Source organism: Indicator indicator, chromosome 18 (assembly GCF_027791375.1).
Source record: "Indicator indicator isolate 239-I01 chromosome 18, UM_Iind_1.1, whole genome shotgun sequence".
NCBI lineage: Eukaryota > Metazoa > Chordata > Aves > Piciformes > Indicatoridae > Indicator > Indicator indicator.
The window spans coordinates 8,198,048-8,211,643 of NC_072027.1; the positions used below are offsets into that span (position 1 = coordinate 8,198,048).

The 13,596-nt window shown below is 49.2% G+C and overlaps 1 protein-coding gene across 1 annotated transcript; it reads left to right on the top strand.

Moving 5' to 3' along the window:
- The first annotated feature begins 3,877 nt into the window (after window positions 1-3,877).
- On the top strand, window positions 3,878-13,148 carry STC2 (stanniocalcin 2). The gene is made up of 4 exons (XM_054389251.1): window positions 3,878-4,034; window positions 6,258-6,400; window positions 8,951-9,162; window positions 12,755-13,148. The coding sequence occupies exons 1-4, from the start codon at window positions 3,878-3,880 to the stop codon at window positions 13,146-13,148; spliced, it is 906 nt and encodes a 301-aa protein (XP_054245226.1).
- The last annotated feature ends 448 nt before the right edge of the window (window positions 13,149-13,596 follow it).

Consider the following 13,596-nt stretch of genomic DNA (forward strand, 5'->3'; position numbering starts at 1 on the left):
CAAAAATACTAAATCAATGATGATGGGGGAAAAGTAGCTTTAAATACAGTCCTTTGAATCTTCCCGTAAGACCTACATTTACTGAGCCTAACAGGTTCTCCAGTGTCAAATCCCATTTCAGTCACTGTCAGCAGCTTTCTTCACACCACCCAAGAACCAACTTGTGGGAATTAAATCAACACGTTCCCAGAGCAGGTCCCACACCAGGAGGAACCAAGTCCAAAAGGCAGCTTCTTCCACTCTCCTGACCACTTTCCCAGCAATGCTTTGCAGCTCTGGGCTGGCTTCATAATGATGTGTGATTTGCAAGTCAGCACCTTGCACTAAGCCCCAAGGTGGGGAAATTATCCATGAGAAGTGACAACAATAAATTCCCCTGTCTTGCTTATTTTCTCAAGTGTGATGAAATCCCATTGCACTGCTGGGGCTGCACAGCACAGCTTACTCTAACTCTACTGTAAAATGCATTTAGTCACAGATAAAAAAACCCAGAATCCAAAGCTTGGCACACCTTCCCCACAGCATCCTTTTCCCTTTTGAAGTCATCTGCCTCTCTGTCCTTCAAAACTGGGCGTGCTTGCTCTCTCCCCATGTGCCAGAGCCTCTTGCGCAGCATTCCTCAGCCTTCACCTACCTGCAACAGCCTTGCAGGGACACAGCCCTGTTAATAATCATGAAAGTAGCTAATCTCTCTAAAAAACCTCAGACATATAAATGCTTCCCATTGGAAGGTATTTGCAAAATGCTCATGCTACTGCTTGATCATATAAAGTTTTAATAAAATTATGAAACATTTTTTAAAATTACATACTAGCTGAAGGGAACTCTAAAGTGTATCCCCAAAAGCCAGCAGTTATTAAAAACAGCTGGAAGTAGTCCTGGTCCTCTCCAAAGCATTACTCCTCAAACAAGTCACTTGAACGTCTCACAACCATCCAACATCCTGCAATCGGGTGCCTGCATCCATGTAAGCTCTCTGTCACTGGAGCAAAGCTGCAGGCTCAGGGCTTCAGGGCCTCGCAATTCAGGCTTCCCTAGTCTCCTGGAAACCAGCCTCTAAATCACCAGAGCTGGTAACAATTCTATAAAATTACCTGGCACTCAAAGTGTCAGTTGATCGTGCTGCCAGGGAGCGAGTTACACCACGCTCCAGAAGATGCCAAATTTGCTAGAGCATGACTTGTGTATCACGAGCATTTTGCCTGACAGTGTTCACCTTTAGAATGCAGGCACAGCTTCTTGCCTTGCTAAGGAAGGGCTAAGTGGAACCATATCCTCTAATCCTAGGAGCACCCTAATGAGTGACCTCCAGAAAGAAAAGCAGGGGAAAATCTTACAGCTCTGCATGCCACCCACCACCCAGCAGTGTCTGCTGAGCAGAAGATGGGAAATGCTCGACGTGCTGCTGGCAGCCGGCAGACTTCTCCACCAAATAGTGACACGAGGGGGTGCTGTTTTAGACACGGTTTTGGTAAGGAAATGATGAGAAATTAACCTTGGATGGAGCAATGAATACAATATGGGCTGAAGGGGAGGACCAGCCTCAATAGGGCAGCCAAGGCCATGTGATTTGAAGGACATGCTCTGAGAAATGATGAGACCTGACTAGAGAAGTTAATGAAAGGGAGCAACCTGGAATCTGGTGCATAGAGGCAGAAAGATTGATGAGGAATGGCTGCAGGAGGGCATCAGTCCTAAAGCAGCAGGGAAAAGGCATTAGGAGAAAGCACAATTTGTGAGGCTTAAGAGGAAAAAAAATTTTTTTTTAAATTAAAAATTTAAAAAGCACCACACCAACCCAACAGCATATTATATGTACAACACAAACTTGCTGATTAGGAATAGTAAATGTGCTCCTGTTACCTCCTTCAACAGAGAAAAACTGCTGTCCCATAAATTCTGCCCAAACTCCCTGGGCACTGCTCCTGAGTTTGTTCCGTGTCTGGTCTTTGAGCACTGGAGATGAGAACTGTTAAAGTCAAGTGAGTTACACCTAGCAAAGGCAATTAAATAGCAAAATTCTTCAGCAGTATAAATAGTAAGAGAACGAGGACAAAAGAAGGGCCACCAGACACTCAGGGTGGGGTAAAAATGAAGAAGAAAAACCTAGTCCTTTAACAGCCCTCTTGTCAAAAAGGGCAGAGCCCTTCCTAGGGGCACAGGGCTTTGCAGGCATCTGCACTGGCACAGCCAGTTCCTCAGAGAAAAGCTGCAAGTTGCAATTTACAAGGCAGCAGCGTATCAATGAAAGGGAATTTCCACATGAGCTTTGGCACCACGCTAAGAATTTCAATCTTAAAAAGATGTTTCGAAGTCAAACCCTAAAGAAGGACAAACTTCACACCGCTCAGACACAGCAAAAAAACCTCCTGGCCTGGGACAAACCCAGGGATGGCTCAGGCGCGCAGAGCCGGGGCGGGGGGGGACGATGTCTCTGGGGCTGCGAGGGGGGTGTCAAAACGTGCCTGCTGGTGCGTAGCCGTGGAGCCATGGTCCTGCGGCGCGGTGTCACGTCCCGCCGAGGAGACCCTTGCTCGGGGAGGTGTGAGTGGATTTCCTCAAGTGCATTTTGACAGCTGTGAGGAAGCGGGCGGCAGCAGCAGCTGGAGACATTCCTGGCTGCGCCCCCCCGGTGGGACCCCCGCTCCCGGCCCGAACCAGCGCGCCCCAGCAGCGCAGGAGGCTGGGGGGCTGCTGGGCTGCTGGGGGAAGTAGAAGCCGCATGGGGCCTGCGGGATCTGATGAAATAGCCGATGTGCATTACGGCAGGGTAAGGGGAGACACACACGCCCCCTCCCCAGCCAGCGCGGCACTTCTCATCACCTGCTAGAGATTTCCCTACGTGTCCTGGCCCCCTCCCCCTCTTCAGCTAGGGGACAAAAGGGAGCAGCCAGATCTGACTAAGGGCTTACTCTGGGGGGCTTGCCAGGGGTGTGATGCTCTCCCCATAGTGGCAGAAAGGCTTGGAGGGCAGAGAGGGAGTTGGTCAAGGAACACTGCACCTGGCCCTACTCGCCCTGCCGGCTCTGCACTCAAGTGCCATGTCCCCCCTCCCAGGTGATGGATTTGGCCCAAATCCCTTTGAACCTCGCAGGGTCCAAAATCCCGGGGAAATAAATAAAAGGAGGAGGGAGCAGAGGATTTCGAACAAAGTCAGTGCAATAGCTGCTTCGGAGAGGGATGGGGCTTTTATCTTTTAAATCAAGTCTTGCAGTGAAGTATCAGTGCCGCAGGACAACCGGCTCCGAGCACCGGCACCCCGGTGACTTCTCAGACAAGGGCAGAGTCGACGCCTGAAATGGCCCGAAGTTGCCTTCCCGGCTCCGCAGCTGCGGGGGTACCGACCGCTCTGTGCCGCCTCCCTCCCTCCAAAGCAGCGCGCTTATTAAAACCCCGTTTTCTCACCTTTCTTTTTTTTTTCCTCCCCCCGTCGTCTTCCCCCTCCCTCTCGTCCTCCCCCTCCCCCCTCCGCCTATACCGCACCTTCCTTCCCCACCACCACCGGCGGGCTGCAGTGCCTGCCCGCTGCCCACTGCACGCCCATCCCCCGCGGAGCGACAAGGCGGGGGGGCCGGGGGAGGCGGGAGGCTGCAACCTGCCGGCGGGGCAGGGCCGGCCCCCGGCGGGCGGTCGGAGTCGGACGGCGTCTGCCATTGGCCGCGGCGCGGAGCGACACCTGCTCGGCTCCCTCATGCGAGTGACACCGGGGCTCGGCGGGGATATTTGAGGCACCCTCCGGCGTCGCCGCCGCCACTCCGCGCTCGCCGCCGCGTCGGGCACATGCGGTTCGCGGGGCCGCGGCGAGGAGCGCGCTGGGCCCGGGTGCGGCACCCCGCGGGGGAGGACGCGGCGGCGGCGGCGGGGGGAAGGCGCGACCATGTGCGCGGAGCTCCGCGGCAAGCTGCTGGCCTTGGCCCTGGCTCTACTGCTCGCCAGCGCTCGGGCAGCGGTGGGCACTGAGGCCACCCACCCGCCGGAAGGGCCGCAGGACAGGACCCCGCAGCAGAAGGGGCGTCTGTCCCTGCAGAATACAGGTACGGCGGGTGGCCGACGGAAGGTGCAAGCGTGGGGGGGAGGGGGCTGTCCGTACGTCTTTTTGCTGCTTCTGGAGCGCCGGGGAAATCGCGGCGTTGAGTTCTGACAGACGTTTAATTCCGGTGTCGGACTGTCGGGCGTAGATGGGCAGAGGAAATGGGAGCTTACTCCTAATTACCTTTAAAGCCTAGCCTGGCAAAGCACGTGTTGCCCTTGCCACAGCCGCGGCAGCGCTCCCGGAGAAGCGACTCCGCAGCCGCGCCGGGCAGCAAGTCGGTGCCGAGCAGCCCGGTGCCGACGGGGAGCCGGGCCGGGGGCGACGGGAGCCCGGCGGAGATACTGAGGCTGGGGAGGAGAAAGTTTCTCGGCGCAGCTTTTGAAACCGGGTCGAGGGGGGACAGGAGGGAAGGGAAGCGGCTGGAAGTGACTAGTGCTTTGCCTCCTCCATAGGGAGTCGTGCAATGATGCAACGGACCGGGGGTTTCTCTCCTCCTCCCGCCCCCTGCGCTCCCTCCCCCGGGTATTATCTGCCTAGAAAGAGAGAGCTGAGGCGTGCACTTCTCTGGATCGCTTCCCAGCCGTGCAAAGAGAGCGCGGGATCCAGACGCTTCCCTTCCCCCCTGCTCTCCCTTCCCCCCCCCCCCCCTCTTTTTTTTTTTATTCTCGTTCTCCCCCTCCCCCCTTTTTATTTTTTAACACTCTCAGTGCTACGAGACGTGTTTAAACACACACGAGCAGGAATGCACGAATGCCCATTAGGGACTGCCACATGTGAATCACGGCACTGTGCAGTTCTCAGCACGCTGGAGCCAGGACATGTGATCCGGCAAAGGGTTTGCATCCGGATGCCAACACAAGCACTACAGCTGAGCTCCCGGCCCCAAAAAAGCCCAGCTCCGCGCTCTGCAGCGCTCCACAAAGAGCTCCATTTTTCCACACACACCCCCTGGTGCGTGTGTGTTTGCGCAGCTTTTCGCGTGTGGCTGAGACAATCCCAGCAGCCGATCCCGGGGCTCCCGTGGCCCACCCCCAGATGCGCTTCGGGGCAGGTAGAAGCTGGGGCGGGGGGGGGAGGGAAGCAGCAGCAGTGATTTGGTTTTGAGCGGGGGGGGGGGGGTGGTTATGGGAACTCCGTCAGACTCTGCATTTACATCCGCGACTCCTCTCTCTGCCTTGCAGCGGGTTGGAATTAGACCGAAAGTTGCTGTAAAGACTTGCAAATGGACCGCATGGCGAAGGAGGGGGCTGGGGATGGCTGAAACACGCTGCGGTTCGGAGGGGGATTAGGCTGGCTCCCAAGGGCGAGCTTTAATTAAAGGTACCACTAGGGCACAGAGTAAAGGAATTCTTAGCATCCTCAGTTCTGGTCTAAAAGCTGCCCCTGTTTAACTTTATCCCCAGGCTTTTTCAGCAACCACCTTCCCCCTGGCAGTACTACTACAACCATTTTTTTTAAAGGACCAGAAGCTGTCTTGTTAAGAGTTAGATTTTTGGGGTTTTTTTGGTAAGTGAGTATTAGACAGCATTTTTTTTTTTTTACATATTACATAACATCTGAAAGGGCAGAATAGTTATGTATGTAACGGCTAGCTCTAGATTTATCTTATGTACTACATATATATTTATATATTCTTTAAATTGATTTCTGCATAGGCAAGGGCATTGTTGGAGCTTTATGAAAGAGTCAGTGCAACACACTTTGTCAGTGGGAGTTCTGTCATTAATTTCATAGACATCATGACAGGGGAAACCCAGTGCACTGTTAAAAAAAAAATCAAATTAAAAAAAAAAAGTGGCACTAAAACACCAGAAACTAGCTCAGGGCACCAGAAATGAGACATTTCAGCTAGCTGGGTCCTGGGCTTCTCATCTGGCACTTGGATTTAATGGGGGACTTTGTACAAGTCAGACAGCAAAAATCATGCCCATCTTTTGCTCCTGAGGAATGCAGAAGCATTAGGCAGTTCTCAAGTGAAATAGCTTGACGTAAGCATAGTGGATTTGGCATTTACTTCTTGGATATCACTCTCATAACATAATACACCCAAGTTTTGGCCTGTTGTCCGCAAAAGCGGGTATGCTGTGGGTACAAAAACTGTTGTCACATGGTTTTTCTTTCAAATTGATGATGTTAGCAAAATAACATTCTCCTTCCCCACCCATACCCACCACCAGCTTCCATGAACAGTTCTTCGAATTAACTGTAATAATGCTCATTTTAGCTGAAATCCAGCACTGCCTGGTTAATGCTGGCGATGTGGGATGTGGAGTGTTCGAATGCTTTGAAAACAATTCTTGCGAGATCCGAGGCTTACACGAGATCTGCATGACATTCCTGCACAACGCTGGAAAATTCGATGCCCAGGTAACGCAGTGAAATGTCCTATCTGCTTGCTTCTAATATCCACTTGGCATGTATTTTAGTTCTTTAACACATCTTTGAAAAGAGAAAAACAAAACAAACTACCATTCTGGAGCAAATACGGTTTTGCACATGACCAGCTTCACTAAGAATTTTTCTCTTGAAGGACCCTGAATTCAGACCCCAGAACAGTAACAGAGCAGTGGTGTGCAGTCTGTCTCAGGAGACAGGCTATCTCTAGCTACAGCACCCTGGATCACTTCCACCTACTGTACCCAGGATAACTAAATCAGAACTCCAATATAGCTTAACATGGCTTTCAGAAACACTATGTGACTTAGGCTTCTACACTGTTTGTTCAGAGCTGATTCTGAAATGTGGCTTGAGCTCCCAGTTTATTGAGGTATATCAAAATGCTTCCCAATGTGCAGTTATTAAAGCTGTTTCTCAAGACGTGCGTGCAACCAGTACAGGCAACCTTCTAAAGCTGCTGCATTCAAATAAGTCTTTGGTTCAAGCACTGATGTTAAAATACATTGCTTAGATGGTATGTGGTATTAAGTTTGTGTCCTTCATTTTCCCTCCAGACCATTTATGCACCACTGAGACATCCTGTTATTATGGCTTGTAAACCTACTCTCCCACTTCAGTGTGGAGAGAAGAGAACATTATGAAGGGCCATTTGACTTGACCATGCAGTTTACAGTATAACTTGAGTAAAAGCACCAGCTATTAACCACTGTTAAAAGCATGGCATACAGTAGGGCTGCCTTCAGGATTCAGCCTGTTCCTTGAGTGACAGTGGGACCACCCAGTAAGAAACACTTTTGAAGTGCTGGAGTTTTAGGCTCATTATCAAGGATGTACAAAGGGTCTGGACAGCTGCTAAGAGCAGAATTTTGTCCTGTGGGTATTTGAAAACCTTTAACTTAACTTCCAAGTGTCTTCCAGAAAATGCTTATTTATTTTTGCACAATACTCTTGTCAGTGAACAGAGTTGACCAAAGAAGTAAGCCCAGCTGGGAGGGGAGGGAAACTTGCCTATGAAGGTTGAGTGTAGCCATTGATGCCTGTTTCCCAGGATCCCCAGGTACTGCTAATCAAATACAGCCTGTTTCACATCCAAGCTGTCTCCATTGTAGTATAGCAGTATTAAACCCCTGGAGCTTCATTTGATATGGAAGTGACTGTAGCCTCTGCTATGACATGGCTTTTTCATGGCTCATCTCTGTATTATCTACAGTTATTTCAGGCTGCATTAAATGACAAGACTAACGCTGACCATTTTCTGTGCTTTGCTTTCTGCTTTCTTTTCCTGTCTCTGTAACCTTAGAATTGATGATAGGTTTGGTTTATGTAAGAATTTTGGTTTTTATCCTTAGTTGCCTACTGTGATACGTGTGTTTGTTACTGAAGGGAAGGGCAAATAAGTGCCTTTGGTATGGGGAATAGAAAGGGATAATGACTGAAGCAGTTCTTTGATCAGCAAGAAACATTTCTGGCTTGAAACAATTTGGGGACATTTGCCTGAAGGTCTGGGTGAATCCTAATGTCAATGGAGCTGCGCCAGTGTGTTCTCTGGAGAAAGGATAATAAGAATTTGGTCTTCATGAAGCATTTGTGTAAAATAATCTGAAGCTAAGTGGAGAGATGAGGACAGTGCAGGAGGTTTCTGCATACCTATTCATCAGCAACATAAAGGGGGTCTGAGCAGGGCTGTCAGACCGTGTATTGCAGCTATAGTATCAGAGAGCAAAGAGAAAAGGAAGGGATGATTTTGATGCTCACCAAGCAGTTGAACCACAAACTGGTTAAAGAGATGTCGCTAAAACAGCTTTCCTGTAACTTTATAGTTTCTGGATTTGATTTGCTTAATATCACTTCTTGCAACAAGCAGACATCCAAGACACTGTAGGATTGTTACTAGCACTGATTTGAGTCCCTCTCTGAGGAAGTGGTAGAGAAATACTGACAGCTGGGGAATGGGGCAGGTGTATCTAGACAGTGCACACATGTTTGTGCATTTGAAAACCATTTTTTAAATTAAAAAAAAAAAAACAGTTTGCAGCTTACAGATTGCATTGGGTTGGAAGGGACCCTCAAAGCTCATTTTGTCCAGCTCCCATTACTGAATGGGTATTTGCCTTTGGTCCTGGGGACCTCAGCCATGCCAGGTTGCCCTCTCCTTTGTATGAAGCTGCTGTGCTGCCACCCTAGAAACAAATGAAGCCAGTACCTTGAGCACTGAATTATTTCAAGGTGCTTACTTTTGCTCTTTCCCTTGTTGGACATTCAGATGTTGGGGTAGAGGAAACCTCAAAATACCAGTGAGAAAGCCCTGTGTTCAACTCCACTGGGATAGCAAAGCCCCAGGTAACTTGGCATGGTCTTTAAGAACAGAGAAACAAAGAGAGGGAAAAGCCATTAAGTGATACCTTTAGCAATCTAATAACCCTTGACATGGTCCTACAGAGGGGCAGCTAGCTGGGCATAAATCAGCTGCTGTGCTTAATGGACAAAAATACAGACGTACTCCATTTCTTTTCTTCTCAGGGAAAATCCTTCATTAAAGACGCTCTGAAGTGTAAGGCTCATGCCTTGAGGCATAAATTCAGCTGCATCAGCCGTAAGTGCCCTGCCATTAAAGAGATGGTGTTCCAGTTACAGCGGGAGTGCTACCTGAAGCATGACCTCTGCTCTGCTGCCAAGGAGAACGTCCAGGTCATTGTGGAGATGATTCACTTCAAAGACCTGCTGCAGCATGAGTAAGTGCCTCCCTGCTAGTGCAGTGAGGGGTGTGGGAGCTCCTTCCAGGAGCATGATGATGCCAATGGGCTGTGCATCTGCCCAAGAGCTGTTTCATCTTCTTCTGGCCTTAAGATCATCTTGTTTTCCCATGTACAAGACCAAGGTAATGCTTTCCTTGCAAGGGCTCTTGAAAACTATTTCTTTGCAAAGGGCTAGATGTGACTGAAAGGAGATGAAATGGGTTGAAGTTGGATCTGGCTGTCTTCTTGGTCCTCTGGCAAATACAGCATTAGTGTTTGCCACTTCCAGAGGCATCTTGCAATGCCTCTGTGCCTTCTGAGCTCAAACGCATTGTCCAGACCTCAGTATCCTGCTACAGATGACAGCCAGAGGAGAAGGGGGAAGAAGGACTGTGCAAAGTTGTCAGCAAGATGATCATTCCTTTTTAAAATACATACTTTCAAATGCCTTGTAGTTAATTGTCCCTGAAAGAGCTGCAGTCCCCCAGGTAATCTCCCATTCATCTTATTCTTTATTAATCTCAAATGCCTTTTAATAAAACATGGAGGTGTACAAAAATGAAGGCACAAATTGGAGTATGAGGAGTTCATTCCTTTGACTGGGAACACAGCTGTCCTCCAAGGAATGGCAGGCATGAATCCTATTTGGAATTGATCAAAGCTGCTACATGACAGTGACAGACTAGGCACAAGCTGGTTGTACCAACTCTGTGCACAAATGAAAAAATCAGAGCCTGTTTTTCTTGCAGGTGAACATTTCACTCCCAAAACAAGGCTGAGCCACAACTTGGCAACAGGCTTAACCTTAGAGCATCTTCCTACCATGTCTCTTTGTATCCCTAGCAGATGTTAGCACAGAAACTCCACATCCCAGTGATCATGACAGATAAGTGTTTTTAGAGAATCATTGATTTTGCACTTGGCATTTGCATTAGTACCCAAAGAAACTATGCTCTGATTTCACTTTCTGTTGAAACTACCCCCCTAATACTTAAGCTGCAGTTGCAGAGAAACACTTTGATGCCAGTGTACTGAAATGCAGAATCATTTGCTGTGGTTCACAGAAGATTAATGTGGTGTCCTGAAAGTAAGGTCCATGCCATGGACATTCCTGAGGCTGGGATCAAAGGCATGGCTGGTGGTAGATTCTGGCCTTGCTAAGGCTGCTGTCTGTGCCCAGGGCAAAGAGCAGCATCCTGGTGCCTGGGGGAGAGGGGAAGCAGAGCTCCTTCCTGCACAGCAGCATCTTTCTGTGGGCACCGCTCAGACTGTGTTAGTAGGCTGTAAACTGGGTGCTTTGCACCAATTAACACCCCCTCTGCCTCCCATCATTTGGGGATGAGAAGAACCATGAGAGCCAAAAGCCTGTCAAAAGAGAAATGAGTTAGCCTCATTTTATGAACAGGCTAAAGCAGGAATGCTCAAAGGCAGGTGCCTATTTCTGGGGAGCTTAACTGGGGGTTCTTGGTTTGAGAAGAGATAGGTCATTCAGCTGAACACCTATAATTTGCACGATCTCATTTAGAGCTTCCTACACTTCAGCATCTCACAGAGTCAGAGCTTAGCTTTTCTATGTGGGACTCCCCAAATAGAAGCCAGCCAGCCTCCTCCTCTCCCCTAAATTTAGAGGCAATGGCCTCTGAAGCTCTTGAACTAAAGAACTTGTTCAGGATCAATAGGCAAGTGTGGCAGAGCTGGAAATAAAATCACGTCTGCTGACTTGCAGCCTTGTGCTCAGTTCAGGTACTATGGTCAGGCCAGCTGAAATGCAGAAAGTAAAACAGTGAAGGAGAAACGGGCCAGTATTAATCCACGGGGCTCTGGCAGACTCTGAATACCTGAAATACTTGGCAGCTGAGACACTCTTTAGTCATACCAGCAACCTTTTTCTCACAGATTTTTGTAAAGGTTATGCCCAATTTCAACAACTGATTTATCTTGTTTTGGTTTGGGTTTTTTTCCTTCCTTTTGATGGGTCAATTTGTATGCAATGTACTCTGTTCTCGTTTTCTATTTTATATTTAAAACAAAAACAGAGTGGAGAAGCAAGTGGTAGCTCTCAGGCTTGTTCTCTGACTTTTACTTTGTTTTCTCCTGGTGAGTGTTGAGGAACGCAGTTGGGGCGGTGAAGTATCCTGAGTCAGCTGTGGTGGGGGTCAGGCTGATTTGTTCTGGTGGAAGTGGTGACAGGCCCTGGCACACTGGTCATTGCTGCATTCCAAGTGATTTTTTTTTTTTTAAACAGGCAGAAACAATCCAAATATGGGAAATACTCTGAGATGAGGAATAGGTGGCTCTCCGAGTTTAGTTATTCAAAAATTACTTTAAGCAGTTGGGCAAAGCAAAATCAGGATAGTGTCAGAGACTGATTATAATCTCTTGGCTTTTCTTCTGACTTGGTTCATGGGAAGAGATCTAGACTTGTCCATAGCCACCAGAGCTGGTGGACAACACGCCCAGAAGGTGCAACCCCATCACCCCACACAACCACAGCTGCTGGCCCCAGGCAGTTCTCATTTGCGCACTGTGGATGGTTCCTACTGTTGGAAGACTTTTAAGCACGTCCTTCTGGGCCTGCTAGCAGCTGAGGGGTTGTGTCAATAGTCAACATCAATATTGACCCACACACAAAACTTGTGACCACAACTATTTTAAAATCGCTGCACTCTGTGACCTGTGGCTTGAGGAAGCCGAAGCGCCTGCGCTTGGGCTGCCTTGTGCTGTGGGGCACAGACTGGTGGGTGGGAAGCAGGAATGGTGTTGGGCCGTGGCTCATGTGGAGTCCTTGTTTGTCTGGGGAAAGGCACGTACTGAAAGCTCTACTCAACTCTGTGAAGAAATAAAGAGCAAACACTCGGTGTAGGAGGAAACAGTGTCACTAAAGTGAATGTCCGTGTCTCTTGAGTTCTCTGCAGCTGGATTGTGAGTCCAGGTAGGATCTGGCTTGTGGTGAAGGTCAACAGCTAGTGCGTCTTTACGGGAAATCATAAGATGACTGGAAAAGCCAGAGACCCTCTAGCTGAGTGTTGCTCTTTGCAGAGGTGAGGAAATGCCTTCCTCTTGCAGGCCAGTGATCAGTATATGCTCTGTAGCAGATGTTCCCCTAGAGATTGTAAGCTGTTTGAAGTTGATGGCTCCGGATGCGAGCAGGTTTCCTTTGTTGTGCATCCTGACTAATAATGATGAAGGGGCAGGGCAAGAGGTAGGGGCAAAAGCAGTTCTTCCCTTGAACAGCCCTATTTGCCAAGTGTATGGACCTTGTATGCTTCCTGTGGTTGACATCAGGGTTCTCCAAGAGCATCTCAAGTGGGGGGAGAAGTCAATGCAGATCCAGCACTTGAGCGAAGCTTTGTTTGACAGGATGCCATGGTGTGCATTTCTCACAGTGATGTGGCTGATTTTACTCTTAAAGCATGGGGCAAAATTGCTCTACAAGGCTGCCGAGTTAGTGGGCAACAGGGGGAAATGCTCCTGAACTGAGCTTTGCAGAGGGGAGGGTAAGGCAAAGAGGCCCTTACACACTGGTTTACTGATAGATAACCCTTACATATTGGTTTGACTCTCTTGTCACTGTTTCCTTTACCTCTAGGCCATATGTTGACCTAGTGAACATCCTCCTCACCTGTGGCGAGGAGGTGAAAAAGGCAATAACAAGAAGTGTCCAGGCCCAGTGCGAACAGAACTGGGGAAGTCTCTGCTCCATCCTGAGCTTCTGCACCTCAGCTGTGCATGGTGACACCATCCTGGGTTCCGAGAAGAAACCAGGTGAAGCCAGCAAAGCCGCTGCGGGCCGCGGGGACATGCTGACCCACTCCGACTCAGACCACAGGGAGAGCTCACGAGCGTCTAAGGGAGAGAGAGGTACCAAGGGCCACGTGAATGCTCATGCCCGGGTGAAAGCTGGGGGCCATGGTCCCAAAGGGGCACACGGGATCACGGACCGGGCAGATGAACTGTCCGACTTCTCTGACATCCGGAGGTGAAAAACGGCACCAACTCCCTGTTACCCCCATCCTCCCCCTCCACTGGAAACCTCCTCCGTTGAGTCCCATCTTCCCATCTATGGACATTCCAAAGCATTTCCCATTCAGAGGTCAAGCACAGGGCATTGCAAGATATATATGGACCTCAGCAACAGTGTATATAGTAGCAAAGGGAGAGCAGTGGCAATGGGTTCTATATCCAGCAAACTCGACACTTGAGCAGCCACCGAATGTGGCAAAACGTCTCCGACTAAATTCTTTTCCCCTTTTATTCTGAAATGGACATCAGTTGAAATTTAGGACCTTGTTTGGGGGTTGTTGGGTTGTTTTGGGGTTTTGTTTTGTTTTTTTTTCTTGGCTCCCTTGGCAGGGGAGAAGGTCCCAAGAGGGCTCTGCCAGATTGCATGTGGCTGTTTGTGGCTTAGCACCTCTGAAGGTTTAGGGCACA

Coding starts and splice junctions, on each gene's coding strand:
- STC2 (XM_054389251.1), top strand. CDS start 3,878: ATGTGCGCGGAGCTCCGCGGCAAGCTGCTGGCCTTGGCCCTGGCTCTA. Junction 4,035..6,257: donor TCTGTCCCTGCAGAATACAG/GTACGGCGGGTG, acceptor TGCTCATTTTAG/CTGAAATCCAGCACTGCCTG. Junction 6,401..8,950: donor CTGGAAAATTCGATGCCCAG/GTAACGCAGTGA, acceptor TTTTCTTCTCAG/GGAAAATCCTTCATTAAAGA.